The following is a 26,002-nucleotide window of genomic DNA, read 5'->3' as shown; positions in this document are numbered from 1 at the left end:
AGGTGCAGACTACTTACATCAGAAACAGTGTTGAAGAGAACTTTGTAGGCTCCTCCCAAGCCCTGTTTTAAGAGGCATGCAGCAGAAGGAGAGATCAGGAAATAAGGCAGCATGTAGAGGATAGAGATCAGATGCAAGTGGAATGGCGCCTGCTGTGCCCATCTTGATTTTATTTACATACATATCTATACGTGCCTTGGTTGCATATCTCACTGCCTATCTTCAGATCTGTGCATGATGTAATTCTTGCATGTGTGCTTGCATTGAGTAGGATCCAGATCAATGTGAGATCTTGAGGTTATTATTATATTTCTGCTGCATAGTTTGGTTTGGGCTTGGCTCAGCGAGGAAAGCATGTTCAAATCAATCTCGATTCTCACATCTGTGCATGATGTAATTCATGCTTGCAATCATGCATTGAGTAGGATCCAGATCAATGGAGATCTTGAGGTTATTATTATATTTCTGGTACATAGTTTGGTTTGGGCTTTGCTCAGCAAGGAAATCCCATTCAAATCAATGTCTAATATCTTTGCTAGCAAGTTAGTGCTGTGGTAAAGTTAGCACATCTATGAAATGCTTAATATTAAAATCATGGCTCAGGTCATGCCAACTAAACATCACCAGGATATTTGGTTGACCTCGCTTTGTATCTTTCCAAACACACCAAGCCTCATTCCCAAGGAACACAAAGAGGATATTGGAACTGAAGGGTTGGATACGAAGGTTTGTGGATGAGTGGATGGTCCCACTTGTATGGATGTTGGTCGATGATCTAATGGAGGTCACGATCTCAATGGAATGAGAGCCATCATAAGGGCTAGCTCAATTCTTTATGTCACCATAGAAGGTTATACGGCGCGGAGGATGACTAATGTCTGAACACTATAATGCGGAGGGTCTCATTTGTATGAATGATTGTTATGATGGGGCGGAGGTCCCATATAGATATGAAATACTTAACCATTGCAGTGTGGAAGATGAAAGCAGTAGTTTACATGGATAATTAGAAATAGGCCTCTGCATTATAATGTTATCAATGCGTTAGATAAGCACACGTGTAAGTATGGACATTGGATACAATTGTGGTTGTAGCGAGCTATGTGTGAAAGTCTTTTGAATAAAGAATTAACACATAAATCGGTAGTATGCGCACAAAAAATAGAAAGAAAGTGGTAATATTCCATGGGAAGGTGATGGCCTATCACTTTGCCTTGATCATCAAAGCAGTGCTCCTTAACTGACAAGGGACAAGTACTCGGAGGTATTTAATCGTAATGCTTCCTCATATAGCTGAATGAAATGAGGGAACTCAATAAGGAATGCCTTATTCACCCTCTTTGCACCAGTAGTATTATCATATCAAAACTTAAAGCTATTTGCAAGTATAATAACCTCACTTGTTGCGGCATGTATGTGCCGAAGGATCTACTAGGGGTTGACAATCTTGTCAACATCAGGCTGCCTGTCTCAATTGGAGATGCTAGATTTGATTTGCTACATCCACCATCTTGGTTTGCAAGATGGAAGTAATAAGTAATCTCCAAATTCAGGGGAATTAGAATACGGGAGCAATCTGTTTTAATTGATCATGATGTAGTTGTATAAGTTATAAGAGCTTAAGATTTTGACTCTTGAGATGCTCTTTGGCATTTTTGGGCTGTAGGAAGAAGTCAACGAGGCAAGAAAATAAGCGAGTGAGGCTTGTGTAGCAACTATCGGAGTGATGTGACTTGTGGCGAGTTTATATTAGACGCCAGAGTGTTGAACTGTAGCTTGCTAATGAGAAATGAAGTATTTTGCAGCCCACCCTTTTTTTTTGGGGGGGGGGGGGGTTGGTTGGGGGAAGGAAATGTGTTTGCCAGTAAATTCTTTCAGACCTGTTTTATGAGTTTACAATGAAGATTGCATTATTTCTGGTTGTCTTCCATGGAAACACCTATTTGCTATGACAAAAGTTATCAATGATTGCACTTGATATGCATTGGAGAAATATTGCATTACAATGTCTGGGAAATTGAATTGTACCTTGCAAATTATAGACTGTGCAAGCACTACTTTTAAGGCTTTATATATACTGTGCAAACACTACTTTAAGGCTTACTCGTTGACAACTTACAAGTTAAAAATCAGTAATTGTTTCTCTTCTAGCTTCTATACTGCATGTGGACTTACTTTTGGACTTCCTTTATGATACAGTGCAAGTTTGGAAATAAATTGCTGTGTCTTTCCTAGTTTATTCATTTACTTTCTTTCTATTTTTTGTCTGGTAAGATCTTCACATTTGAACCGTTGATATTTATATAGGAGCCAATCAAGGAAGCAGGAATTTTGGAGGGTCGCAATGGGATCAAAGAAACTTGCTTACAGGTATGTGTTTGATTTTAACTTCCCAATCAGATTTATATATACCCATCTTCAAGTCGGGCCTCAATTTTGCATTTATTCTAGAAGTGTGATCATTGTTCTATTCCTTAGATACTATTGTCTTGTCTTCTACAAATTTCATTCCTCTTGTATTATAAATTAAGAAAAACCTAGGTTTAATGAGTATGAACTTGCTAAACACCTTCAAAGAATATGTAAACATGCACATGCAAGTTGGAATTGAGGAAATCAGAAGGAAATAGTATTATAAGTAGAACCTTAGGACTCATGTTTTGGCTCCTAACATTGTCTATATACTACATGATGCTATACTCATTGACGTAAACGAAGTGTCACCTTTGTATTGCTACGAGGCATCGAATGGATGTGTTGTAGGAGTTTCAGTTTTCACCACAATGTAAATATCCTAAGTCAAAGTACAGTTGACCATTTATTTGATCATAATTACAGTGTTTTATATGTGTTAATTATGGTCAAAAAGTTCTTTCAATGGTCAAGGGATTGACTATGGCCAACGATACTTGACTTTAGTCAAGTAAACCTGACTTCGGTCAAGGAGACTTGGTTTATTACCAAGAGGGTTAACTGCTGTTAACCAGAGAACTACAGAGCTGACTACGGTCAGAGAGTGTTGACTTCGGTCAACAAGACTTGGCATGCGCCAAGAGGGTTAACCCCGGTTAACCAAGATGTGCCAACTTTGGTTGAAGAGACTTGGCTATAATTAAGGCGCCTCGACCTTTGGTCAAAGCTCCTTAATTATAATCAAGAGTGTTGACTCCGGTCAACCAGAGAATAAATATATATATATTTTTATATTTATTAGGTGTGCACATGTGTTCAGTGGGGACGCCCACCGTGACTAGAATTAGTCCACAGCGTGTTATTTGCATGCAAAGCGCTAATAATTAATGGGTACCATGGTGGTGCGCTTTAATTAATTGTTGCAGGTACTAGGAAGAGTTACTTTTCCTAAGCGCTACGGGAGCCTGACAAGCATCTAGGAGGTGGTTCGTGTGACCAAGTGCTTTGAAGACTCCAGAGTGGCCCTTAGTGGCATGTAATAGGACTTAGTCTAGATTTTAGACAAGTGGCATGTTGCCAATTTGAAATGAGCTTGAAGCTCTTGTAAGGATTCACGTTTTAGGATTTTATGTATGGCAGCTCTACGCTGAACTGTGTACTCAAAAATTCTCTCTCATGAATAAAAACCTTCGGGGGGGTCCAGCCCGACGCTTTTGTCCTGGGCCCTAGTGCATCTACAGAGAGAGGGAGTGAGGGAGAGCTTATGAAAGTGTAATTGCTGTCTTTTATGAGCTGGAATTGCTGTCTTTTATGAGCGAGTCGGTTATATTGGTATCAGAGCAAGGCATGAATTGCCTTCTATGGCAATCACGATCAGAGAAAACAATTCCTGTGTGACGATCAAGTACGGGCTGTATGCAAAAAGAGAATATTCCACAGGAAATTGTGACGCAGGTAGAGATTTGGGGGTGCGAATATGTGGTCAAGCCTCGAGAAGGTGTAGACACGCCCTCACTAGAGACTTACGCGTCTGATGAAGAGCTGGATGACGGAGACATCCACGCAGCAACACACCTCTCCGTGAAGTAAAGTCTTCACGTGATGCATACCTTGGCATGCATTTCGGGGTGGTCTCACGATGCTGAATGACCAAAAGGACCTGCAGAGACCTTTCAACGATGTTCTAGTAGCGTGGAGGTTTTGCGAAGTTAAATTCGGTGCTGACGACCCCAAAGAAATATCCTCACACGAGCATTGACGGTTGCCCAGCGCGGGGTGTCGACTGGTGAACCACAAGAGAAGAGCTTCTGAGGTGTTCGTCATGAAATAGACGCGAGCAAAATTCTTCCATGGCTGTTTTTGCGACGCTTCACGGAAGGAGATGCGTCGAAATGTTTGGTGAACAAGGGGCGTAACGCGCGATGCGTGATGGTCTACAGAATTCCGTCGCCTGCACACCCGTCTCTGACCTTAGGCTGATGTGGTAGCCCACCTGACGTGGCAGATCTAACACGTGGTGCTGATGTGGCAGGCAAGGCAGCCAGAGCTGACGTGGCACATATGACACGTGGCAGTGCACAGAACAATGCTGACGTGTCATTCTGACATGTGTCAGCTGATGTGGCAGACCCACATGCAGGGATGACGTGGCATGCACGTGTGAGATGACCTGGCATTCTAACAGGTGACATGGATGCTGACATGGCTGACCAGGTGTTAATCTAACTCAACCTTGGTAGTGGATTGGTTAGAGGTCCAGTTAGTTGATCCAACCAGTCTAGTCTGGTCACTGTAACCAGACTGTGACCAGTCTAGCTAGTCCAGTTGCAGACTAACCAGACCAGAACCAGTCAGTCTGGTTAGAGTAACTAGCCAGTTACTCCATCTGGTTACTGTTCTTTAAAAAAAAAAAAAAAGACGGAGGAGTTGGGCAGGGCTTTGGATGCCGATCAGATGTTCTGTGGGAATCCTGTGCCAGTTACTCCCTTGATAGGGAAGCTCCGTCTTCATGTACAGAGTTATGTGGATCAGGAAGACTTCTTCATTTCTCCACTGAAACATCATGATGTAGTCTTGGGAATGCCTTGGTTTCATCGCAAGGCAGTGAAGTTGACTCTTCCTGAAAGAGTGTTGGAGTTTTTACATAGGGGGAAAAATCAGCGTTTAGTTGCCAGGAATAAAGGGGACACTGTCCCCATTGTATCCGATGTTACATGTGGTAAAGCAATAAAGTCTGCAATTTCTGCGTACATGGTTTTTGTAAAAGAAAAAGAGAATGATATGCATGCTGAAATAAATGATGCAGACAAAGATAAGTTTCAGTTTCTTGTAAACTTTAAAGATTGCTTTTCTGATGCTTTGCCAGGGGAGTTACCCCCAGAGAGACCAGAAGATCATCAGATAGAGTTAATACCTGATAGTGAGCCACCAAACAGACCACCTTACAGAGTCAGTGCGACTCAGAGAGAGGAGATTATGGCTCAGGTACAGGACTTGCTGTCCAAAGGGTTGATTCAGCCCAGCTCGTCTCCTTTTTGTTCCCCTGTACTGCTAGTACAGAAGAAAGATGGTTCATTCCGTATGTGCGTCGATTATCGCGCACTGAACAAAATGACCATCAAGAATAGATTCCCTATTCCGCGCATTGATGATGTGCTGGATCAGTTAAATGGAGCTTCAGTTTTCAGCAGGATAGACTTAAAGAGTGGCTATCACCAAGTGAGGATACAGCCTCAGGACGTGCACAAGACAGCATTCTGCACTACATTCGGGTTGTATGAATACTTAGTGATGCCTTTTGGGTTGACAAATGCTCCAGCCACATTCAATAGAATGATGGATCGCATCTTCCGAAAGTACATGCATTTCACGGGTACTTTCTTTGATGATATCTTAGTCTTTTCTAAGATAGAAGAAGAGCACAGGGAACATCTTGCTATAGTGTTTCAAGAGCTGAGAAATCATCAGCTCTACGCAAACAGCAAGAAAAGTGAATTCTTCTTGGAAGAAATCCACTATTTGGGGCATATAATATCCAAGAATGGGATACAAATGGATCCCGCGAAGATCCGTGCCATTCAGGAATGGCCAGAGCTGAAAACTGTGCATGAAGTTCGAAGTTTCCTAGGCCTATGTTCTTACTACAGAAGGTTTATCAGACACTTTGCTGATATCGCAGCTCCATTACATGACCTTACTAAGAAAAATGCAGCCTTCACATGGGGAATATCACAGAAGAAAGCATTCAATACACTCAAGGAGAAGTTGACTACAGAGCCTATTCTTGTAGTCCCGGATCTTTATCAATCGTTGATTGCGATGCTTGTGGAGAATGTGTTGGGGCTGCATTGCATAAGAATGGCCATGTAGTAGCCTATGAAAGTAGGAGACTTCGGGATGCAGAAAGATATCTAGGAATCTATGAGAAAGAGTTATTGGCTGTAATTCATGCCATCCATACATGGAAGCACTATCTTTTGGGTGCAGATTTTACTGTTAAGACAGATCACCGAAGTCTGAGATACTTTTTGACTCAGACCAAGCTTTTCGAGAAGCATATGAAATGGGCAAACATGCTGTCAATGTATCATTTTCAGATTGTCCATACTCCAGGAATTCGGAACAGAGTGGCAGATGCCTTGTCCCGAAGACCCCAGGTCAATAATGTGACTATTGCTTATCATCAGGACTTGGAAGGCATAAGGGAGCAATATGCTCGTGATTCAGATTTTGGTGAAATTTTACAGCAAATGCAAGAGGGGCAATCCACCAGTCACTATTTCGTGAAAGATGGGTATTTAATGAAAGATGATTGCCTATGCATCACCCAGGAGATGAGGAAAAAGATTTTGGAGGAATGCCATGCACCTCCCTATGCTGGACACAGAGGAATTACAGCAACAACTCTAGCACTAGAGAGGTATTTCTTTTGGCCACGGATGCGGAAAGATATACATCAGTTTGTTACTGAATGCCTTACGTGTCAGAAAGTGAAGTATGACAGACGGAAGGCACCTGGCCTACTTATGCCTCTTCTCGTGCCTCAGGCACCATGGGAAAGTATTACAATGGACTTTATTTTTGATTTGCCAAGATCAAAGTCAGGGAATGATGGGATTTGGACTATCATTGATAGGTTCAGCAAGCAAGCTCATTTCATTCCGGTTCGCAAAACCATAAAGGCAGATCATATGGCTAAGCTTTTCATGGCACAAATTTTTAAACATCATGGTATGCCTAAGTCCATTGTTAGTGATCGAGATCCCAGAATGACCAGTCTATTCTGGAGAGCTTTATTTGATAACATGGGGACGAATTTGAATTTTTCTTCTTCTTTCCATCCCCAGACAGATGGTCAAAGTGAAGTAGCAAATTCTACAGTTTTGGATATGCTGAAATGCTACGTAGGTGACCAAAGTTCAGACTGGGAAAAGTACGTACTGTTGGTAGAGTTTGCTTACAATAATACAGTACATAGCTCTACAGGGAAAGCCCCTTTTGAGGTCATATATGGGAAGGTCATTTTGCCACCTATATTGAGGACCAAAGATGAAATATTTGCAGCTGATCAGTTTGTGAGAGACCTTCAGACAGCTTACAGCCAAGTCTGGACAGCAATCGAAAGGTCTCAAGAGAAACATAAAAGAGCTGCAGATAAGCATAGGAGACAGTTAAATCTCAAGGAAGGGGACTGGGTACTTTTGAAGTTTGAAAAAGCTAGGTTCCGCAAGTTTAAAGGCAAACAGAAAGTGTATGCAAAGTTATCTCCCAGATACTATGGCCCTTTCAGGGTTACAGAAAAAATAAATGAGGTTGCATACAGATTAGCATTGCCAGAGCATTGGAGGATTCACCATGTATTCCATGCGAGTCTTCTAAAGAAATTCCAGGGACCAGAGCCTACAGAACCAGTATCAGAGGATCCACCAGAAGTGGATGAGCTGGAGGAGATCCTTCAGCCAGAGCAGATTGTGTACCATACTGTGCGCAAAGGCCCATGGGGTAAGGAGTTTTACAGGTATCTTGTAAAATTCAAAAATTATACGGCACTAGATGCCAAGTGGATGGACGAAGACATGTTATCCGGCCATCCACAGCTTTTGGATGTTTACAACGAAGCTTTTCAGTTGAGGTCAACTGAATAGAAGCCGAGGGGATGTCACCACAATGTAAATATCCTAAGTCAAAGTACAGTTGACCATTTATTTGATCATAATTACAGTGTTTTATATGTGTTAATTATGGTCAAAAAGTTCTTTCAATGGTCAAGGGATTGACTATGGCCAAAGATACTTGACTTTAGTCAAGTAAACCTGACTTCGGTCAAGGAGACTTGGTTTATTACCAAGAGGGTTAACTGCGGTTAACCAGAGAACTACAGAGCTGACTACGGTCAGAGAGTGTTGACTTCGGTCAACAAGACTTGGCATGCGCCAAGAGGGTTAACCCCGGTTAACCAAGATGTGCCAACTTCGGTTGGAGAGACTTGGCTATAATTAAGGCGCCTCGACCTTTGGTCAAAGCTCCTTAATTATAATCAAGAGTGTTGACTCCGGTCAACCAGAGAATAAATAAATATATATTTTTATATTTATTAGGTGTGCACATGTGTTCAGTGGGGACGCCCACCGTGACTAGAATTAGTCCACAGTGTGTTATTTGCATGCAAAGCGCTAACAATTAATGGGTACCATGGTGGTGCGCTTTAATTAATTGTTGCAGGTACTAGGAAGAGTTATTTTTCCTAAGCACTACGGGAGCCTGACAAGCATCTAGGAGGTGGTTCGTGTGACCAAGTGCTTTGAAGACTCCAGAGTGGCCCTTAGTGGCATGTAATAGGACTTAGTCTAGATTTTAGACAAGTGGCATGTTGCCAATTTGAAATGAGCTTGAAGCTCTTGTAAGGATTCACATTTTAGGATTTTATGTATGGCAGCTCTACGCTGAACTGTGTACTCAAAAATTCTCTCTCATGAATAAAAACCTTCGGGGGGGTCCAGTCCGACGCTTTTGTCCTGGGCCCTAGTGCATCTACAGAGAGAGGGAGTGAGGGAGAGCTTATGAAAGTGTAATTGCTGTCTTTTATGAGCTGGAATTGCTGTCTTTTATGAGCGAGTCGGTTATATTTTCAGTTCTATAATTAGCTTTTAAGTCCAAATAAGTAAGATGCTAATGTACATCATACCATCTGTGGATGTTACGTAGATCATAACATCTATGTTCTCAGCTCAATGAGTACTTCAAGATATATCTTCAGTGTCCATTCATGGCCAGAAGAGAAACAATCTAGTCCTTGGGTAATGTATCTGTGATCATGGGTCATCCCTTGTAAATTACTCACCATATGTGACATTCTCCTCCCTGGTTCAGGGTAGCTGATGTATTTGATTTGTAGTATAGGGCCTTGGGTTGTACTCCATGATTCACTGGAATGATTATTGATTGCTGCGTATATTGCTTGTTGGGTGCTTCTTCTCTTCATGCTGCATAATTGTGTTGATGCACGCAAAAGATGGCTCTTTTTTGAAAGATAAGATAGTTCTGAAAAAAAAAGATTGAGAAAATCTTGAAACTGTCTGGTGCCAATTGTAGGCTTGCCTTTTGCTTTGCCCTATAGAAAATCTGTATGAATGTAAAATTTGCAAGTCTTAACTCGCTTTTGATTTAATGTGACACTATTTTGAACTGCCTTGATTCGATGTTGCCACTAGATTTTCAAAATGCTTGAAATGTCAATTTGACTACATCATAAGTTGCTGAAAGTGATGCTCTTTGCTACAAAAATTATTGAACTGAATTTGAGTTGAGCTGATGGTACCTGCTGATTAACGTCCCACGTTTGTTAATTGCCTTGATGCTGAATTCTTGAATTAATGATTACATCAATTTCTTGATAATGTTGCCTTTGATTGCTGAATATTTTCGTGAAGATTGCATCCAATTTTGATGTATATGGATGGTATGATGATTTTTGCTTCATGAGGAGCCTGAAAATCAGCGCTCGATTTGGGACTTGAAATGATGGCCAAAGATGTGTCAAAACTGCTGAGAAATACGTGCAAAACATGGGCTTTCAGTGTGTGAAAGCTGGCGTTGATTGGTACCAGTTTGGATTTGATTTGAGCAAGTTATGGACTTCCAAATTTTGGATGAAACAGGGCACATATGGACCATGTGTGAATGGTATTGTCTTTGGCACCTAGGACCCCAAAGGCACCTAGGACCCACAGGCTGGGACTAGTTAATTGAAGCCTTATGAAACTATAAAATATAAAGGGGTAAATTTGCAAGCATGGAAGACATATGGTCAAAAGGATGGCAGGGTTTGTAAGGGCATAGGACTTGCAGCTAAAAAATATGGACACGCAATTTATGGCAGGTCATGAATGGGATGACAGACAGCTATTAACGAGCATGAAAAGAAGTCCTTCGGTTGCTGTTGTATGATGGATGAAAGCTAATTAATGTATGGTAGGATGGATAGATATGGATGTACATATGGCAGGTGACAAATGTGTATAGATGGCAGAGTCAGTTGCTGTATGGCTTGGAGCAGCTGGTGTACAGTGCTGGCAATGGCTTGAGGATAGTGACAGATATGTTGTACAATGGATGAAAGCTAAGCGACATATGGTAGGTCGGATATATATGTATGTACATATGGCAGGGGACAGATGCGTCAGATGGCACTGTGAGTGGCTGGTGTACATTGGTGGCAACGGCTTCAGGAGAATGACACAATGTTATTGGCAGAGAGGGGGCTGATAGATCTTTCTGTGGCCATTGCCACTCTAAATTTGTTGTTTCCTTTTGCTTGGTTGAGAAGCTATGCTATTGTCTCCTCATTTGTAAGTGTGGCTTTCTGCCAAAGCTCAGGTAAAGGGAAGGGCCAAAAGGATAAAGGAAAAGAGCGATGGAAGAGGAGGTCCTTGTTCATCACTAAAGATTGTTTTGGGCACGAAATGGCACAATTTGCAAGTTCAGATCGGTTTCCTCTGGCCTTTACTGTCTTGGGGCATTTGCTGCTGTTGTGCTGCTTTGTTTGTTCAGCTGTCTTGTAATTTTGCTTATATCCTCTCTGCTTTTATATGCTTGTTGTATTGCTGACACTATACTTGGTTGTACTTGGACACTGACTGTCGAAGCCGATTGACTTTAAATCTAGAAGTGGGAGGAGCGGCGAGCGCGAGGGTCCTGAAGGCCACCCACCCCTCCCTCCCTCCCTCCCTCCCTCCCTCCCTTCCCATGGTATGATTACTTCTCCAAGATGGGGGTCCAACTCAAGTTTTTTTGGTGGATTATGACATTGATTTGACTTCCTCGGTCTTCTTTAGTATGGACCTTAGAGGTTTTCTTTGGTTGGAGCCTTTGGGGGATAGGATGATGGGGTCCCTGATTCCGTTAAGTGGCAAAGGATCAAAGTGGTTGGTTGTTTGGGACGGAGATGGGCAATTGACCCCCAGACCATATAGAGAGGGGTACTCTTAGTTTTTGTTGTCCTCCGTCTTAGAGAAGATGAGCATGATCACTTATCGAGCACCTTCTCCTGGACATAGTGCTACTGTATCTCAATATGCTTCGTCCTCGCATAGAACACTGGATTACGAGCAAGTGCTATAAAGCTTGGGTTGTCACTATGGATGATGGTTGTGGGAACCCAATCTCTCCAGGCAATCTACGAAGCCAGACTGCCTTACATATAGCGGAGCATGCGGGCGGGTACTCAGCCTTGGTGGAAGGCAAGCATAGTTGGCCCAAAACGCGTTTCAGGCAGCCCCGAAACATACTACATGTTTCGAAACTGAAACTCACAGAGCACCTTAAAAACCCCCAAATCGTCAAAACCCCCCCCCAAACGTTTGGAGTCCAAAGCTACATAGGGCTTTTAAAACCCCCAGAATCCTTCTTTCCACACATGCATTCCATTTGTAGTTGTGAAATCCAGTCCTAAGTATTTATATGAGTTGACTGTTTCTAGGTGCTCCCCTCCTAATGTGACATCCACTTGTTTGCTGCATGTCCCGACGACCATCATGTTTGTCTTATCTATATTAACCTTAATCCCCGAGTGTTTGCAAAAATCTCTTAGCGCATCCAAATGTGCTTGCAGGTTCTCCTTATTCTTTGTGAAGAATACATCATCATCTACGTAGATAAGCATTAATAAAGCGTCTCCTGCAATCTGAACCCGTTCCTTGCTGTGTATCCTCATCGACTCTTCCAACTCATCGATAAAAAGACCGAAGAGTGTCTGTGAGAGGGGGCAGCCTTGTTTAACCCCTATGTCACTTCTTGTTACAGCTTTCCCCTTGGAGCTTGACCCATCTACTAGCGGCTGTGATAACTCAGCTAGTACCTTGTCATAGAGTCGGCTTCTCTGAGTTTTTGAGGAACGTTGAGCTTTCCAATCTTTCCCATAACTTCATACGTGGCACTATGTCGAAGGCTTTCTTGAAATCTATGAGACAGCAGTAGACAGCCTCTTTCCTCCCTTTGAGTTCTTCTGTTGTAGCCCTTATTGCAACCGGATGATCAACCGTTGAGTGTTTGGGACGAAACTCTGCCTGGGATGGTGCCCTCACTTCTTGTTCCTCCACCCATTTGCTGATCTCCTACTCAAGGTTAGTGCCATATAGCTTTGCTGTTAGGTTGCTTACCATGATTGTCCGATAATTCTTTGCCATCTTGCTATCTCCCCCTTTAAAGATCGGTACAATTGTACTTATCTGCCAGTCTGACGGAAATCCTTCTTCTAGAGCCATATTCATAAGCCTTGTGAATATCTTCTTTGTTTTCTCATCTCCCCATGTTTGAATCTCTGCTGCTAGCCCTTCTGTGTCTGGAGCTTTTCCATTGGAGAGCTATTTTCAAGCCATTTTCCATGTCCTCCTCTGACATCTTCGGAAGACCGAAGGGACTATAAGATCGAAACAATAAAAGCTATGGGAACGGGCCACTAAAGCCAACATCCACACCCAAGGCTCATGTGTGAGACGAGATTATAACTAGAGAGATTCACCATGCTATTGTTGGGGAGTACACACAAGATAAAAATAGGAGGAAGGTCCCCGTGTGGGCTGTCCATCCAATCAGCTGACCTCTCCCCAAGTCACATAGTATGGAGATGATGTTTGCAGTTCTCATGAGTCAATGCGAGGGCAAGCCTATCGTGTCATGCTCTCTGGGTCCGGATTGCATCATGTCCCTTGCTGGCTCTAGCACGAGTCATCAGAGAAGAATTTTGTGAATTATCCTCTGGCTGGACTCCGATGAGCTCTCTTGGTCTCACCTGTGCCCTTGAAGGAGTCGGTCTTTGTGTCGTTAGGCCTCGAGAAAAAATTCACCACCTATCACCAATAAGGATGGGCCAAGAAATCATGGAGTGATCCAAAACCAATCTTGACTAGACAATGATGATGTCCACGGATCTCTTAGTACATAGGTGATCCTAATGTGAATTTGTTTGTCTCAATCTCCTGCATGTCGCATAGAGTGCAGATCCATCTCTCACGTGGGGTGCCCTTCGCTCATCCTGTTTCAATCTGTAACCGGTGAGAGGATGCTCGAAACTGTCTAATTGAAATCCTCAATGCATGTGGGAGATGGATTTGAGTATAGCTAGAGGGATTGATACAATGCTCCTTCGAGATCTGCAAGCAGTGATCTCTGTAGAACTGAGTTTTACTAAAGACTCATGGGGTACTAGGTAAGCCCTGTACGTGTGGAACTATAGGAGGTCCTCTCCAATGACCTGGTCCACCTCATGATAGGTGAGTGGAGTGGATGCGGCCTTATTGAAGCAGTGGTAGTCTGTCCATATGGAGTGCCAGGCTTGTAAACCATCTGTGTGTCCAAGTGTACCAACTCCTTTGATCCCTCTTTGCCTCTAGTGCCATAGATGAGGTCAAGGCCAGCCATGGTAGCCTATATTCTGTACTGCTGTGGCAGCCCACGGCTGCACTTCATACTGCTGTCCCATGGTTTGCTCCTGGTAGTCTGGACCCCTTGTGGCTGTCCTGGGGTTAGCTAGATGTGCATGAGCTGAGAGAATGCTTGCAACAGGTTCTGGCTTCCATGCCATTAATCTATGAATTCAAAATACATTTGTCAATACGTACAAGTCAAACTAAGGAGAATAATTTAATATGTCAGCATTTGTGAAAGTAATATTTATGATGTGATGTATATGGCCATGGAAAATTCTGTTTGAAGTGCATGTATACTGTTTGTGTATGGAATTGATATTGTGCTGATTTGAAGAATAAGTAAACCTGCAATGAGTGAGAGATTGCTCAATTGGATGTGCTTGCAGATTTTACAGAGTGATATCAAAGGAAAAAGTGATCAACATATCTAAAATACCCTAATTCAAGAAAAATAGAAAGAGGCAACACAAAGGAGGCATAAAGGGCCTAGCATCTCCCATTGTGATTTTGGTTGGGTCAGTCAAATTTTATGCTTTAGTTGTAAGAACCCTCCTTTCCTAGCCCTCGAAGGGGGTCCATGTCCATGTATATGTCTTTTTCATGAATATATTTTGCGAAAGCATGCTTGTGCATGAGTGGAGGCTGAATACTGATTGGGACTGAACTCTTGAGGAGCACAAGTATGCGTACCAAAATGAGTAGCCAAGCTCTTCCATTGGAGAAGAGGAGGGATGAGGAACAAGGAAAAAAATAGGGCCAAATATTAGCTCAATGGTGAATCTAGAGGCTTCTCCAACTTGCCTGGGCTAGTATTTATAGCTTCAAATTTTTGGAAATTTAGGTGGCAATAGTCGTGGCTGACATCTTTGGTTTCACGTTATAATTTGGATGACTGCGAGAAACACCTTGTGCTCAAAACTGATGTGATGGAGGTTTTGGTAGGAGAAATTGGCCTTTTGAATTGGTTGTAGATTGGTCTTTGAATTGTTTTGCTGAGCCTTGCTAAGTGTATGGTTCCTTTGCAGCATGCTGCTCGCTATCTTGCTGATCAGGATTGGGTCAAGGGTGACACATTAAAGACCATTGAGAATACAGCTGTAAGTTTGATATTTTTAGATATTCTCATGTTAGAATCTGGGAATTAAATCCAGCATACAGCAATTAAAGGGCTCATTAGATTGCATGTTGTGTTCTGCATCTTCAATACCAACCGCGATTTGGAAGCTTCTTGCAGATCCCAATCATCATGCTTGTAGCACACGTCCCGTCTCAGCTTTGCAACTTTACAGATAGCGGGGACTTTGGAAATCATCTGAAGCTACAATCAAAGTACACTAATATGATGCAAAGGCACGTTTTTATTGATGCAAATGGGAAAAGTGTAGCAAATTTTGGGATGGACAGTCTATTTATTTCTTCAGCACAGGCAAGCTTGAGTGAGGATAGAAAGGGGCCATGGGGGGGCAAAGCAGATCGGGAATTTATTCGATTGGATATTAGCTTCGAAGCTCCCTCACACACAGGCCTTCGAACGGCTGAACTGGTAAGATCAAATAATTATACATTTTTGTCAAGCTTCTCCTCTTCTTTTGGGTGAATAAAGGTGGACTGTGGATTAACTGGGTATGTACTCCCAGGTTCGAGAGTTGACTGCACAGTTTCCTGCCATAACTCCTCTAGCATTAGTGTTAAAGCAATTCCTGACAGACCGGAGTTTGGACCATCCTTATACTGGTGGACTGAGTTCATATTGTTTGGTATGTCTCTTTTGTGTGCTTATTTTACCTTGAAAATGTTTTTGTAAACTATTTGTGAGATTTGAAACAGTTGGAAGGACTATTTCACACGCGGTTGTCTTCCATGATTTCATAGCATTCCATTGGATGTTTTATTATTGTTATTTGCTTCTCTTTTATTTTTTGGCTCAAGAATATACTCTTAAGAGACCAGGTAGGGAAATTTGTGATCTTGTGCGTGGGGACTGCTTAGTCCATAGGTATTGCGTGCAGCTCTTAGAAAAAGCTTTAATGTGCAGTCTAAGCTTTAATGTGCAGGACTTCTCTGTCTGAAGCTCAGTGTGCACCGTCAATCCAATTACAATCCTCAGAATTTACCGGTTTATTTGTTACTCCAATTCATTTTCATGTGTCAGTAGATTGCAGGGAAAACATGGATCAGTACTGGCAAAGTGCTAGAGGACAAAACTTGCTCCTTGATCCTGACAAGGATCGGCCTTGAAAGCTTGAAATCTTGATGCAACTGTGGGGAGGGGCCAGTTTGTTGTCAGTACTTAGCATATTGCAAGGGTCTTAGTGCACCCTTGCACCAGCCCATGATGGCTTGTACTCGGATAGACTTTAGATGTATTTTTTGTCTCATAGGCCCGTGAGCTTTTGAAGACGATAGTATATCTTTTTTTTTTCTTTTCTCTTTCTCTTTCTCTTTCTTTATTTCTCTTGGATTCCTCAGTCTTCGAGAAGTTATTTTTCTGGCCTTTTTGTTCTTTCGCTACATGGCTGCCTACTTACTACCAATATGAGCTTGATCATTTACTAGATGGTCGCTATCTTGCCACTCTCCCTAGGGCACATAGATGAACAACCAAACATAGATGCTAAAGCTCGTCTCCTTAGTAGCTCCTTAGTGCCTCCATCCACATTGCAACACAACACTTCTTCCCCAATAACACTGGAAAGCCACCTTTAGGGTCTGTCTCCCAGAATAGTTGGTAGGATGACGAGTGCAAAGCGCTTATGCATCGCTTGCACTTTGAGACAAATCAAGGACACCCTGACCAAGGATAGATTGGGAAAGAGTATCAATGTCTGGTATGATGGAAGAAATAGCAGTTTCTTGTCTGCCATGAACAAGATGTCTTAAGTGTCCTTTATAGCAGTAACTCCAGAGAATTTCAGATGAAGCTGTACAAAAGATTACCATTTCCTATCAAGGATCCCAGTCTTTTGGAAAGCTTACATGGACATGCTCTATGATGTTCCCAATCAGCCCTTACCTGATCTAGAGGATATTCCCTGTCCCACTACGTCCATGCTTTTCACCACTGCCCACCTGAATGAGGCCATTAAGAAGCTACAGAATGGCAAAGCCAAGGATCAGGAGGGTCTCCAAGCATGAGTGGAAAATACATGCTTCGATCTTAGGCAAGGTGTTTAACATAGCTTTTGGCGAAGGCCTCCCACTCGCTGGACCACAAACACCATCATACCCATTCACAAAGCAGGGGATCCCATGGTTAGAGGGGATTGCCATCAAATGGCCAAGTGTATGGGTTAGCTCTTGAGATACACATCACCGAGCATTTTGATGAGCTACCAATGTTTGTAGGTAAGGTGTTTAACGTAGCTTTCTGCAAAGGCTTCCCCCTTGCTGGACCACAAACACCATCATACCTTTTCACAAAGCAGAGGATCCCATGGTTAGAGGGGAGTGCCAATCTATCAAATGGCCAAGTGTATGGGTTAGCTCTTTAGATACACATCACCGAGCATTTTGATGAGCTACCAATGTCTGTATGTCGGTGTGAATGTTTCCTAGCCATGGTTTAGGAGTTCTGCTTGAAGGCCATCATGATCTTTGTCTTTACCATTTGAAGCTTCTTAATGGCATTCTTTAGCCTGAGGTAGTGAAGACAGTACAGCTGTCGGACGAGGAATGTCTGAGATGTCTGCTGGCTGGGGCTGTTTGGAGACATCATATAATGTAGCTGCATAATGTAGCTGCATAGTTCTTCCAAAGGATGAGGTCTTGGATGGGACATGGTGATTTTTTCTTGAAGAGTTTCATCCAAAGCTCTTTGGAATTGCTACTATAGAGGATATTCAAGAATTCTTGCTCGAGCTTGGCGAGAAACTGTTGTTTCTTACATTACACTAAGCGTCAATACTTCTTCCCTGTTATTCCTTGTGTGGGTGCCCTTCTTTGGTCTCAGACTGCCAGCATCGTTTAAGCACTTTGCACTCCATCATACAAGCTATTTTTAGGAACATATCTTTCCTTTGGCTTCCCTGTGGACCTAGTTGTGAAGGGAAATGAGTGTTAGGCTGCTGTGGATGGGGTAAGGAGTTGGGCGTCAGCATCGAGAGTGGTCTGGCTGTTTAGGTCCTCTAAGAGAGTCGCAAGGTAGCTTTCATATATGTGATCTAGGGAATTGTAATATATGGAAGGGGCAGGAGATGGTTTATGTGGGATGGGCTGGGGAAAGGATAGGTGGAAGGAGATATGAGAGTGGTTAGCCCCTGGTGAAACCGGCCTTCAGGAAACTAAAGGGCAGTGAACCTCTGCTAAACTGTCAAATGCCTCAAATATAGCCACCATGCGTCACACCAAACACTTCCTTTACTTAAATTTACTTAGAAATAAACTGAATAACAACAGTGTGGAGGCTAGAATGCCCTGCTCAATGAAAATAGTACACAAGGCGCCCACTGGCCCCAAATGCCTTGGCGTCCCTTTTGGTATTTATTTAATTTTTCTGAATGGAAAATGCTTTACACCAGGGGGCTCACCCCCGAACTGTTCCTCTTGCAATTCCTCTAACTATCTTTTGGGCATCTATTCCATAGTGCACCTCTAGGATCCAGCTGGCAAGGCAATCTTAGGCATTCACTTCTGACTTGACCCAACTGAAAGTATCAAAGCATCCAAACCAACATGCAAACTGTGCTTAAAGTAGCCTTAAGGTGTTCACATGCATCGACACTGTCCTCTGGTCTTTCCCAGGCACACCCTTGCTTCTGAGTGCCTGCTTGAGCCTGTGGGAACCAGAAAGGACTCCAAACACAGGAAAAGTACCGCAAATATCTTTTAATCGAGAAAAAGGAAATAAAAAAGAAGACAGAAACCAAAGACCCGCTGTGCGAGCTCAGTTCTCGCACCTATCCCCTATCTAGGCTTCTAGCAGGGTGCAGGAGTCTTCCAGCTTCGAGGAAAAGAGAGAATGAACATATAGAAGGTGGAAGGAAGGCAAGAAAAGAGCTGTAGAGGCTAGGGTCCACAGATTTGCCCCGAATTGCAAGGAAAATCCGTACGGATGGATAATCTACCCCGGGATCTGTGCCACTGTTGCAATCACCTCAGAATCTGCGCCTAAATGCCTGTACAGTCACCTCGCCACAGCTTGTACTGGTCCGTATAGTTCATACAGCTGTACGGCTGCTGTAAATGCAGCAAATGTTGCAGTAAATGCGTGAAAACAGCTGCAAGCACCTCGATTTGGGTGCTAGATCAGAGCAGGTGGAGCTAGACAGGTCGCAGGTGATGCAGGTGCATTGGGAAGTGTGCCAGCACGTGCAGATCAGCCAGAATGCATGGAAATGAGCAAGAAAACGTGGAAAACTGTGAAGTTGGCGTGGAAATCTGCTCCAGAGTCCTTCTGCTGGCTCTAGGATGCTCCAGGATGGTAAGGGAGAGAGATGGTAGGTGGTAGGAGCTCATGCATGTGCATGCATGACAAATAGCCCTTCATTAAAGTCCTAACCCACCTGACCAAGGACAACATCGATTGAGGCATCCCGTGATCTTTGAACACATGAGACATAAAAAGTTTCGCCATTTGGTCTGCTGTAATCTTCTTCCTTACGGGAAAAAAGTGGGCGTGCTTGCTGAATCTGCAAATAATGGTCCATATCCCATTATGTCCCGATGATGTACGTGGAAGATCGAAGATGAAATCCATGGCAATGCTGGTATGAGTGGGTGGACTGTGAGACAGGAAATCTGTGATGTGAAAGCAGGAGATCCAATGGCATAATTGACGATGCTATGGCAATGGCAGATAGGTGGACATGTGTGTACCCCTTTGGAGAGCCTGGCATACTCTGATGTATTGAGGGGACAGTAGCATGCTGCAATGTATACATCTCGGGTGGAAGGTCTCCAGAGAGAGAGAAGGGTTATTGCTGTAGTTGTTTTAGCATCGCAACTAGCACGGTGGTAGTACAGGATAAGTGGTCTCTCAAGTTTCCTTTATACACACTTCAGATTTATTAGTGGGAAAAAACTTCAGCTGCCAGAATGCTCTGTAAACTTAAATTATACAGGACGAAATGGCTTAGCATCATGGATACTGAGATTATATGTTCAGATCGCATGATGTTTGAGCTATGGTGAGGGCTTTTAAACAACCATGTCCTAATTCGTCAGCAGGTATCATAACACTTTCAAGGGAAAATTACCTTGACAGCTTACTGTGCTACTGTACCTTAGTTTTTTAAAGGTTCCGTAGGCACCCTTTTGAAATGTATATAAGATTACTTGTATTTTTGATTAAGTTCGTGTTTAGGATGAAACACTTGTATTCAAAATTGCTTAGGAAAACTTATGGAATGCAGCACCTGATTCTTTGTCTACAAACCATAAAGGTGCTTAAAATTTCAGTTGGGGTTTCATAGGTGTGAGTGCTTTGGTACATTGGAACAGATCCAATGTGCTGATAAATTTACCTTCTTATCCAGTTGTTTGCTTAATGTTGCATCATCAGGTATTACTGATCACAAGGTTTTTGCAGCATCAGCAACATTTAGGATGGCCTTTTCAACAGGTAATTTTATATTTCATGATTATATTGGACATCACAAATGCACCAAACAGATCGTTGTAATCGTTTTTTAAAGATTAGTTGGTATTAAGTTTGCTGAGGTCAATTTATTTCCATGCTTTGTGTGATGTGTACAGAATCTTGGGAGCTTATTGATTGACTTTCTACATTTTTTCGGGTATTTATTTATGCTGCTTCTCTCTTGTGACACCTCTATACTGTCACTGATATTTTAGAGACTTGCATCTGATGTTGCCATTTGATCTCTTCACTAAGAAATAGTGCTGGAAGAATATCTTGTAAAATTTCATACTCACCTCTTTTCACATAACTACATGGGCAGCAAAGGGCTTTGGGACTCTATTGCATCTGTATGAATGAAGAGTTGGGAATTGCAAACAAGGGTATATGTATAAGATTGTCTTATATATCATGCATTGTTCTTATTCATGTAATGGGATATTGTGGTAAAGAATTTTGCATCCTATATGGTTTAGATTTTCAATGTAACGACTAAGATTGTAGAATGAGCTTTGCATATTTTACCATATCGTGCAACTTCACTAAGCAGGATTACTCAACACAAATGACAATTGCTGAATTCAATGTATTGGATATAATCCCTTCCTGTTCTCAAATAAGCGTTAGATCTTTTACTGCTTTTCTTGTGCATTCATTTTATGTGTCCACATTATATCATGTCCACCGTTTCATGTAATATGCAGAGACTCAGTTTGCTTTCCTATGGATGCCCACGTCTATGTACTTACTCGCAATAGACTCACAAATGTAATCCATAAAGCATCAAATCACGAGAGTGACCATACAATCATGTGTTGCAAATCCCGCCCCCCCCCTGCCCCCCCCCCCCCCCTTCCTTCTCTCCCTCTCCTAAAGAGGGTGCTTGACTTTGCTGCTTTTGAATTGAATGACTGCTTGGCACATCTCCAAGATTCCTCACAACGTTTTTGCCTACGGCTTCCCCTTATGGCCTGCTATACCCTTTTCAAGGTCCTCATAGTGGCTGCCATTGAGTGCACCTGTATGCTCTGCCTTTTGGGTCCACCCTGTTGCTGCTTGCATGGCTGCTACCTTTAATGCTGTTATGCTCCTTAAGGCTGCTGGGAGAATGGGATGGTCAGAGCTTGGTCTGACTGGTGCTCCAGAACCACTTGACTGTGCTGATTCTCTCTCAACATAATTATCTGTCACCACCTGGGACAACTTCATGCTGCATGTACCTGTACGTTGCCTGCTGACTTTCTATGAAGATTTAGTTTTGCAGGAAATGATGCCACTCTTCTCAGACGAGGTCTTTGTAATTCAATTTGGATACTTGCAAATACACACATTAAATTCTCTTTTGTGGTGTACAGGAGTTGGATACAAATGAGCATTGCTCTTTTGATGCCCTATATAAAGAGGCTGCGATGGTTCTGTTGCTTTTGTTTGGGGAAGGATATGGATCTCTTGGGACTATGTAGTTAAAGAGCAATGCTGAAATGAATTGCATACATGAAAATATAAGGAAAGGGATTTATAATAAACCTTGAAACCTAACTAAGATTAAAGCCTAGGCGACATTTAACGTGCCACATGTACAGCTCTAAATCTTTTACGACCACAAGTGAGAGAAACCTAGATACTCAGTCGTGGTAAACAAAGTAGTGTTCTTGACAGAGCCATAATCACAACTGATAAGGGCATCATCCCAACATGCCCCGTTATAATGCAAAATGATTGTAGAAGCTCACTAAAGAACTTGATCTTTCGATGATTGATTTTGTTTTATTGTTGGTGTCCTGGAATGCATTACCTTGCTGTCTTTGACTTTGTTCTGCCTATCTCTTGAATTCTCTGAAGTCATGCCTGCAAGCAAATGCAACCCCAAATACTGTTGATGTAGTAGTTTAATGTAGTAATACTATTTCAGCAAAAGGTGAAAAACTGGATATAGGTTTGTTAATAGAAAGAACTCAAATTGCGTCCGAAGGTGGGATTTTACTGCTGAAAGCATCATGTCCCAAAACATGTTCCCAATTTGGAATATCTGGAACGTGCTCTTGCTGGCATGTTACCTAATGCTATGGGGTCCACCAAGATAGGAGCAATTTCCCTTGTAGTATCCACATATCCTTCTCCTATCATTTTTGCATAGAGGCCACATAATCTCTTTTTGGCTACAATCCGTTTTAGTAGGTTTCAAATAGAAGTCGCATAGGTATGCTATGGGGCATTGAATTTATAAAAGCTTTTTTTAATAATTCTTCGGCAAAGAAATTATGAAATTTCCTCATGGAATCGTGTCCCCTAGTTGAGCCCAAGCAAGGTCCTCTTTTCTTGTTACGATTTTGCATTGGCTATCTTGTAACATTTATATTCAGCCAAGTGTTTTTGTGATCATTTAACTTGAAGCTATATGCTGGGATTTTGATTCAGAACTTGTGTTTTTGAATCTATGCTTGATTGATTTTAAGTGACATTTATATTCAGCCAAGTGTTCTTGCGATCATTTGGCTTGAAGCTACATGCTAAGATTATTTTTAAAAATTGTGTGTTTTTGATGCTGTGCTTCATTGAGTTTAAGGCAACTTGTATTTGTGTTGATTTAGAAGGTTGCTTGTGTCCCTTTTTATTACTTTATCATGAAAGTACATCTTGTGAAAATGGGCTTCTTGCAGGTGTGTTTTTGATCCTCGAAGGATGGGTGTCTGCATTCGAGGGGGTGGAATGTATGTCAATAGAGACAGGGGCCATAGGTATTTGAACATCCAAGTGACAAGGCTGCAACAATGTTGAGTTCTTTGTTATTTTAAGGCCATCAGTGAACATTACTTAGTCGTATGCTTGCAGTATCGATCCGCTTCACATTGAAGATCCACTCCATCCGTCTAACAATGTAGGCCGTAATTGCTTTCGGATCCTTCAATGTGTTAAGGTATGCTGATCTTAGCTCATGTTAAATCATTGTTGCATGAAAATTTTGATCAAGGGTGAATCAAATTAATTTGGAGAGGTATTATCTCACAAAGGGCAGAGGTTCTAATGGAAGAAATGTTTCTATCGATTTAGTGTGCTCAATTGTTTTGTTTCCTTCAGACTCCATTCCACGTTTCTAGTTGGCATTTGTTATGGGCACGCTTCCTTTCGTAGAGAGAATGCCCTTCTCTAAAGAAATGTCCACTAGGAAAGAACTATAAATAGGTCTTTAAAAAAAGAAAGAAAACGAAAGAAAATAAGCTTCAAGATGTTTATTATATTGTCAAAAACTACATTGAATGCTATTACAAGTAAGATGCCATGTGTGCTAGCAAGATATAGCACTCTTTCATTATACTTTATCAATGCAACGTCATGAAGCATATAATTAATTGTCTTTTTAACTTTGATATAGCCTAGCATCTTCTAATCCGGTCATGATGTGTTAGCACATCTTCTTGTGTCTCTCTCAGTGTGCTTCTTATATCAAAATCAATAGGTATCTAGAATTTCATACGTTTGGTGCAGGCTACCATGGCTAGCCTTGACCTCGTCTATGGCACTAGAGGCAGAGGGGGATCAAAGGAGTCAGTATACTTGGACACACAAATGGCTTGCAGACACGCGACTCCATATGGGCAGACTGCAACTGTTTCAATATAGCCTTGAGGTCCCATACACTTGCTTACCTATCATGAGGTGAACAAGGTCATCAGAGAGGACCTCCTACAGCTCCACTCGTACATGACCAGAGAAAGGGTTTACCAATCCCCCTGGCTGTATTCGGATCCATCTCCCACATGCATTGAGGATCTTGATTGGGCAGTTCCGAGTATCCTCTCATTGACTGCATATCGAGATAGGATGAGTAGAGGGCATCCCATGTGAGAGAGGGATCTGCACTTTATGCGGCATGCATAGGGTTGAGACAATGGAGCACATTGCATTCCGACGTTCTATGTACTATGAGATATGTGGACTGCATCACTATCTATTTAGGAGCACATTTGGACCACATCCTGATCAATGATGAGTGACGACCTTCCTTCTAAGGCTCAGCGACATAGAGACCTACTCCTATTAGTGCGGAGGAGAGACTAGGAGGGCCCGTCGGATGCTAGCCAGAGGACGATCATAGACTTCTTCTTTGGTGACTCGAGTCAGAGACACAGGGCAGCGGGGACTCGGGGAGCATGACACGGAGGCTTGCCCTCAAGTTGACCCTCATGTGATGACCGTAACAAATATCTCCTCTTTACTATTTGACTTGGGGAGAGGAGTGACGGTAGCGCTCGTCAGACGACGAGCTGCCTCTTGAAAACTATAGAGGAGAGAGGTCCTAGGCAGATTGATCAGGGTGAGCACTAGCAACAGTCTATCGCTGATTTTTCCTATACTCGATGGCGCCAACCCTCATTAGATATAGAGCCACTGTGGACGAAGATCATGGCTTCTATTCTCAGCTGATAGGCTCTATCAATCAGATGGTGAGCTGATTGGACGGCATATTGACATGAAATCTCCCTCTCCTTTTGTCCTTTCCATTTGTTCACACTCTCTCACAAAGTGACAGTGCAATGTATCTCTCTATTTGATATTCTTGCCTCAGACATCCTCGCTTTAGTGGACCCACCCCTTAGCTTTTATTGTATTTGGTCTATTAAAGTGTCATAGACCCTTTGATTTTTCTAAGATGTTGATAAACTTCTTTCCCTTTGCATAGAGGAGATAATGAGCTAGACGAGCTTGAGGCTTTCATTGGGATACTAGGGAACAGGCTACTCTCTCGCCAGCTCCTTGATTTAGATTCTCCTATATGTAGACAATGTGGTCTTACTCTCATCCTTAATGGAGGATCTCCAACGAAAGTTGGATGCACTACATACCTTCTGCAAGTCATATGGCTTGAAGGTCAACCTCGGTAAAACCAAGGTCATGATTTTCAACACGTCCTGAGCAGCCATGCATAGATAGCAATTCACGTTGGACGGAGTGCCTTTGGGGGTCGTCGCATCCTAAACATACATGGGGGTTCTTTTCTATGATTTTCACGACGTGACCAACGAGGTAGGCCTGACTGAGCCAAGGATATGCTGCGCTTGCTAGACTCAAGCGGTAGTGCTTTCACTCTCATTTTCAAGATCCCCAGACCAAGTCTCTTCTCTTTGGCTCCTTGGTTTACCCGACGGCATGTATGGGAGTCCTTGTTGGGGGTTTGACCTATCGGAGCCAGATTGGGCTAAGTAGAGAGGATCCAAGTTCTCTTGCTGTCGTGGATGATCCACAGTAAGCTATTAGCCCACATCAAATAGTTCTAGCCAAGTTTGAGGTATCTTTACTACAGCTTGACATGGCATTCTAAGTTACCACGTACCACAGCTGAGTCAAGGATTATGGCTCTTATATCTCAGGCCGACATAGGTTACCATGGCTAGATCTATCTCATCGATGGTTTTAGTAGTTGAGGGCAATCAGAGGTGTTGGTACACATGTACATGCAAATGGCTTGAGAGTATGGGGCTTCATATGGATAGATTACCCCCCTTTTAGTATAGCATCCTACCACCGAGGTCAACTAGGTTTTCCAAGAGGATCTCTCACCGCTATACACATTTAGGACGTGGTTGGC

At 42.5% G+C, this 26,002-nt stretch overlaps 1 protein-coding gene across 12 annotated transcripts in view; it reads left to right on the top strand.

Annotated features, from left to right (window-relative positions):
* Positions 1-26,002, top strand: part of MEE44 (Nucleotidyltransferase family protein) — a 73,465-nt gene that overhangs the window by 10,124 nt on the left and 37,339 nt on the right. For 10 of the 12 annotated variants that reach the window (XM_087374734.1, XM_087374728.1, XM_087374733.1 and 7 more), the window contains exons 6-13: positions 2,308-2,370; positions 14,864-14,935; positions 15,073-15,381; positions 15,476-15,595; positions 20,338-20,397; positions 20,532-20,572; positions 23,076-23,153; positions 23,248-23,332. In XM_087374734.1, the coding sequence (XP_087230860.1) occupies positions 2,308-2,370; positions 14,864-14,935; positions 15,073-15,381; positions 15,476-15,595; positions 20,338-20,397; positions 20,532-20,572; positions 23,076-23,153; positions 23,248-23,332 (828 nt within the window). Of the gene's footprint in view, positions 1-2,307; positions 2,371-14,863; positions 14,936-15,062; positions 15,382-15,475; positions 15,596-20,337; positions 20,398-20,531; positions 20,573-23,075; positions 23,154-23,247; positions 23,333-26,002 lie in introns of those variants that run through there. The other 2 variants (XM_087374738.1, XM_087374737.1) reach the window with 2 other exon arrangements.

The sequence above is a fragment of the Dipteris shenzhenensis genome, chromosome 5 (genome assembly GCF_047967505.1).
Source record: "Dipteris shenzhenensis isolate YYH24624 ecotype China chromosome 5, Dip_SZ_1.0, whole genome shotgun sequence".
Classification (NCBI taxonomy): domain Eukaryota; kingdom Viridiplantae; phylum Streptophyta; class Polypodiopsida; order Gleicheniales; family Dipteridaceae; genus Dipteris; species Dipteris shenzhenensis.
Note: the sequence above shows the minus strand (reverse complement) of the source record. Positions and strands in the feature narration are given on the sequence as shown.